At 49.0% G+C, this 6000-nt stretch overlaps 1 protein-coding gene across 4 annotated transcripts in view; it reads right to left on the reverse strand.

The window, feature by feature from the left end:
* The window catches only part of PANX2 (pannexin 2), a 28646-nt gene extending 22937 nt beyond the window's left edge, over nucleotides 1-5709 (reverse strand). Inside the window, exons 1-2 of one of the 4 annotated variants that reach the window (XM_084649679.1) lie at nucleotides 4285-5709; nucleotides 3459-3780 (exon numbers count right to left, since the gene is read on the reverse strand). In XM_084649679.1, the coding sequence (XP_084505805.1) occupies nucleotides 3459-3684 (226 nt within the window). In that variant the 5' untranslated portion in view covers nucleotides 3685-3780; nucleotides 4285-5709. Of the gene's footprint in view, nucleotides 1-3458; nucleotides 3781-4284 lie in introns of those variants that run through there. The other 3 variants (XR_014714297.1, XR_014714298.1, XM_084649680.1) reach the window with 3 other exon arrangements.
* Between the last annotated feature and the right edge of the window lie 291 nt (nucleotides 5710-6000).

A 6000-nucleotide genomic window follows, 5' to 3' on the forward strand; every position in this document is an offset into this window, starting at 1 on the left:
GTACTGGTTGCATGAGCCTGGAGAGATCTGCCCATAGGTTTCTTTTTATTTAGGAAGATTACACTGGCTTTAAGTGGCTTTTCATGGATATTACTATTTCCGGGAATTAGAATTCATACGTAGTATCAATTCTTATTGTTTATTCTGACACAATAACTTCTGCATTCAAGGGCACAAAGCAGCATTTGGGAAGCTGCCATGGTATTTGCGATAAAGATACAATAAAAAACCACCCCTTTTTTGCCAGCAGAGTTTGCATTTTCTGTATCTACTATCTAATTTGCCAGAAGGTATGCAGCAGAATCCAAAGCAAAGAGCATAGCTAGACTTTGAAAACGATAGTGACAGTACATAGGTAAACCATAATACGAGCATCAAAAAGCGGGGTATGTGCTAATAAATATCACTTAGCAATAAGGCATGTATTCAGCAGGACTAACATAATTAGTGAACGCAGTGTAGCAGGACTAACGTCATTAGTAAATACAATGTACAATCTCTCTGAACAAGTGTAATTTCACTAAGAAGTCTCAGCAAATAGAGCTTTGGTAATTAAAAAAACTAGGGTCTACTCCTGCTCCTATTAAAATGAATGGAAGTTTTGCTACTGATTTCAATGGGAGCAGGACTGAGTCCTTAGTAATTAGAAGCTCTGATCCTGAGTTGTTAGCTCCCAAAAAGAAGACAATTTTGTTACACCATGTCCATGCTGAGCTTACAGTATAGTTTTATTATTCACTCTATTTTTTTTTTTCATCCAGAGTGTCTTTTATTTCCCACCCCCCTTTTTATGTTTTGTTTTTCTGAGTTTTGGAGCATCTGAGCAACCCAGTGACATCACTGGAGAGCAAAATGTGGCCCATTTTTCCAGTACAGTATAATGGTGTCCTTTGTCCTGAAAGGTGAGGTTTGTTCTGTCTATGCTTTTATCTTTCTTTGGACCAACTTCTGCTGGTAGAAGGTACAGGCTTTCAAGCTAAACAGAGCCCTGCGTAGCTTGAAAGCCGTACCGCCCACCAAAGGAAGTTGGTGCAATAAAAGATTACCTCATTCATATCCTGGCATCGACATGGCTACATCAACACTGCAAAAACTGCATTTAGCATAAGCTACAGCTTTGTGATCCCAAGGTGAACTTATCATATAGACTCTGTGTCTAGACTCAAATGATTTTGTTTTTGGTCTATCTGAAAAAGTTGTTTGACTCTTAAGGATACAGACTGCCCCTTGCACATATAAATCTTTCCAAGGATAAAATATGTTCCTCAAACTGCTGAGTTAAAGGCAGATTTTCCCCCGCAGGGAGTGCAGTTTAAGCCAAAAGGGAAAATGAAGGATTTATGTCAGTAAAATCAGCAGATCCGCTAGATCCACATGCACTTGTTTGTTTATCCTTGCATAGTGACATCCAGTCTGACAATCTCTGAGCCTCCCCTCCCTTAATCACATGGTTCCCTTTGGAATTCTTTCTCTGAAAGGACTGTAGACACGGAGGTAAGTTCCTACTCCTTTCACCAGTTAAGTCATGGATAGATTCTACTGGGAAATCCACATTATCCAGAGGGAAATTATCAAACTCCTTCCCCTCCCTCTCCCTCAGAAAGTTATCTCTAAAGACCCACAAAGCCTCCAGATGTCACACAGAAGGGCACTCGCAGTACAGGAGGAGCATGCTACAAATAGGGTTCCCCCTTCTACAGGGCTGGTTGGGGTTCTGCCCTATTTTGCTTGCCTCCACACCAAGCAGAGGAAGAGAAAAGTCTAAACCCTTACATTCTGTGGTGATGATTTTCAAAAATCACTAGCGATTTTGCTTTCTCAATATGAGTGACCTTAAAGGGGGCTAATTTTCACAGGATTAGCACTCAGCACATTCTGAAAATGAGGCCCCTTCAAGGTGTCTCAGGTTGGGCATCCAAAAACTAAGGCACTAAATATCACTATTCATGTATAAAAATCTTGGGCTATAAATATATATTTTTTAAAGTAACTGGTTTAAAATTGTTTTCATTTGTAACATCAAAAATGTCTTTCTTTTAAAAAAAATAATTTGTCAAATAGTAAAGCCTTCATATGGTTTATGAATATTTAATAATGGAACCAAATAGAATATAGAGTTGTAAAAGTAAGCCCCAATGCATGCACAATACAGGCCTGATTTTGTCATGCTTATCTGACAAAACTTGAAGTCAACACTACCTACTAATGCTACTAGCTGCAGACTGCACAATCAGTTCCCACATTTTGGAAATACAAATTTAATATTGATTTGAGCATGCAGCCTTAGATCACTTGTGCAGTGGTCAGATTAATACAAAAAAAGGCTTAAAAGCTCCATTCATCAAGTCCATATTTCACAACCTAAGATACATTTACTTGAGAGACTAATGACTTCAAAAGACCCATAACAACTTATGAGTTCCCAGTTTTCAAAGTTCAGTGTGAAGGATTGATTTCATAGACCATAAAGGCTCTGAAGGGGATGCTACTAGCAATGTAGTTGAAAATAAAATGTTTACAAGCATCTGAATACAGGTTTTCACAATAGACAATAACAACCTAGTGGGCAAATAGTAGTTATTTTCATAATCACAATAGGGCCTACCACAATATGGATGTAGTATATATGTATAAAATTACTATTGTTCACCAAACGGTGCAGTTAAACATGCACCCAATCCACTAGTAAATTTGCATAATAAAGATATGTTTAAAAGTCATTTTTGGTAGATCAGCATAGCTTCTGTTTAACAAATACACAAAACACACTAAAGTGGCTGCCCCAGCTCATGTTTACGCTTGGGTCCACCTGCCGCATCATAGCATAGAGTAAACTCCCTTCAACTCCAGCAAGTTCCCCTGAGAGCAGAGGAGTAACTGATCAGAAGAATGGTTTCAGAGTAGCAGCTGTGTTAGTCTGTATTCGCAAAAAGAAAAGGAGGACTTGTGGCACCTTAGAGACTAACCAATTTATTTGAGCATAAGCTTTCCTGAGCTACAGCTCACTTCATCGGATGCATACTGTGGAAACTGCTCTGCAAACACAGGCTAGGGCTTGCAGTCCTATTGGTTTAAAGGAGGCTGCAGGAATAAGGAGAGTGGAACTGGGCCCTGCATCTTTCTCCCTTGGGGGTTGCCAAGTTTGGTTGGAGATATTCCTGGAGGTTTCACCACCTGACATAACCTTCAATTAAAGATTAATCTTTAATTTCCAGGATAATCCTGGAGTGTAGGCAACCTATTTGTTCCCCTGTAGAGCTTTATCTGTCCGCAGAGCGCTACCGATCTGATCTGTAGGCCCGCTATCCACAGAGAAAGCTGCACAATGATCTCGCCATCTGCTGCCCCTTCCCTCTCCCTCCCGGGTTCGCCCACCCGCGCTCTAGCTCGCCCCCCTCCCCGGGTGGGCTGACGTGCGGAGCGGGATCATGGTGGGGTGGGCGCCCTGCTGCCCTTACCGGCGAAGTTCTTGGTGAAGACCAGGGTGACGAGCAGAATGGGGATGAGGACGGTGCCGATGGTGACCACGCGGTCGAAGGGCAGCTCGAGCTTGAGCTGCAGCAGCAGCGCCGCCAGCGAGCCGGCCTTGTCGTCCTGCTGCCCGGGCAGGATCAGCTCCTTCAGCTTCTCGCCCGCCAGCAGAGCAGTAGCCATGTCCGGGTGGTTATCGATGATGTGTTGCATAAGCGGCTGCGGGCGGCTTCACGCCACGCCAGGCTCGCCGGGGGGTGGCCGAGCTTCGCCCCTGCGTGACTCGCCGGCGGCGCGGGCGCTCCCAGCCTACAGGGTGACACCGACAATGAAAAGAGCCCACGCGGATGGGAGCCGCAGCCAGGGACCCGCGCAGATGGGGCGGCGGGCGGGCTTGCAGCAGTGGCACCATCTCTAGCTCGCAGGAGATGCTGCTCCTATTGGGACTGCGGGTCTGCCGCCCGGAAGCTATCCCGGGCATGCTCCGCGGCTCTGCACGGGAGAGCACGCACCGGGACCCCGGCAAAGCCGGGCAACCAGGGCGATGCAACAGAGCTACAGGATCGGGGCAATGGCGCAACCAGAGCCGCACGGTGGGAAATCAAAGAGCAACACAGGCAAGGCAGTGCGAGCTGTGCAGTAACATTCAGGGAAGAGCCCTGCAAGAAAAGGCCGTGAGAGGGGGGCAATCAAAGGCATTCAGTGACAAGAACAATGCAACGAGCTCTGCAATAAACAGCCACACAATAAAAGCCGGCCAGAGCCAGGCTGCCCCAGGTAAAGTGGTGCAGACGCAGGGAGGAGGGCATTTACCTTGTAACTTTGGTCTCTTCAGCTCCAAGCGGATGGTGTGACCCAAACGGTGACGTTGTAAATAACTGCAGAGGCGAAAACAACTTACCCCCTCTCCCCGTGCCAGGAGGAGGAACCGCACCTCCCACAGTCATACAGTCTCCCCCAAAGTGGGGGGAATGGGGGGTAATCTATCGGTGCTTGTTATTGCCGCTGCTGAAAGGCGCTTGCACGGAAATCTCCATCTGCACCGAGCGGCAGCGACGCGCAGAGCGATTCAAGAAGGGGCTTGCAGCGGCGGGAAGGAGGCTGCCGCCCAAAGGCGAATGGGCTGAACGCAAGAGGTCCGTTCCGCTGTTAGACCGAACATCTGGAGCCCGCCTAGCTGGAAGCAGGGGCGGCGGGGGCACTTGCAGTGGCGGGGAAGCTGGAGCGGCGCTGGCTGGTACCGGGCGAGCACAGCGCACGAAGGGGCTGCAGCGCTCGCGCTGCCTCGCGCTGGGGCTGTGGCGCCGCAGCACGGCTCTGGGGGGCGAGCAGCCGGATTTGGTACTGGGCTGTTGCCGAGCATGCTCAGTAGCCTCGCCTGAAGTGGTGGCGGGGGGGTGGGGGCCGCCCTACCTGGGCATCCTTGTCCTCAGAACCGCCTTCCTCAGACAGCGGGCGGGAATCACAGGGGCGGCGCGGGCAGCGCTTGTGCGGGGGGACAAAGCATGCCCAGAGGAGGGTCAGAGACATGGAGGGAGGGAGCCAGATGGGCAGACTCAGGGACGTCAGTCCCCGGTTTACAGGGGCTCCATGGAGCCGGGCACATGCTCAGACGGGGCCCTGGCCTGCTCCGCTTGCACTGCGGCCCCATAGCCCGCTGGATTCCCCCACCCTCACTGCTCCTCTGGGCCTGCGCGCTTGCTGCCTCCTCAGCCCCCTCCCCTGCTCGTCGCTGCCCCCGGCCAGACCCCAGTGCAACTCCGGCTCCAGGCAGTCTCTGCTTCCCACCACCTGGGGGGCCCCACCTGTCTCCCCCGAGCTGAGGCGCCTGGGACTGGTGCAGAAGCCTGGCCAGTCTCAGCTCCATTGCTCCCCTGGGGGCCCACAAATAAGTTTGGCGCCAGGCCCACAAAAGGTTAATGGGGCCCTGGGGACAGTGCAGGAGATGAGGCTGAGAAAGGAGGCGATGGACTGCAGGAGGAGTGGCAGAAGCTGGGGGATAAGGAGGGGGTCGAGGGGAGAAAAGTTACCAACCATGCGGTGAGCAGATTACATTGATGGCCAGAATAGGGCAAGGGCAGCACAGAGGTTGAGTTCCTGGTTGGCTGATCTCAGCCTCCCCTTCCCAGAGGGGAAGGCAGAGGATAGCTCTGTGCCTACAGAAAGCAGCTCATTATCTGAAACGATGCAATGACCCGCCAAAGGAGACTTGGCTCAGTACAATATTTAGGCTCTTCAGCTCTTGCACTTTTTAACAACCCTAGCTCCAGGAATCATATTACAGGAGAGCACAGCCTTCATTTAAAATATTAAGTTTCTAGTCCTCATGCTTTTAGAGAAAAGCTTGAAATGTGAAGCAAGTGCACCCTATAAGTGCTCAACAGCCAGAAGGTAGATTTAAAAGAGCCCAACATTTAAAAAAAAAAATTTTTTTTTAAACAAATCTCATGATTTTTGGGAACCAGACTCTTTTTTTGAAGGTTTGGGGAGTTAGCAATACTGAACACACACAAAAAAATCATTCGTTTT

This window comes from Lepidochelys olivacea (assembly GCF_965140295.1).
Source record: "Lepidochelys olivacea isolate rLepOli2 genome assembly, chromosome: 1".
NCBI classification, from domain to species: Eukaryota; Metazoa; Chordata; order Testudines; family Cheloniidae; genus Lepidochelys; species Lepidochelys olivacea.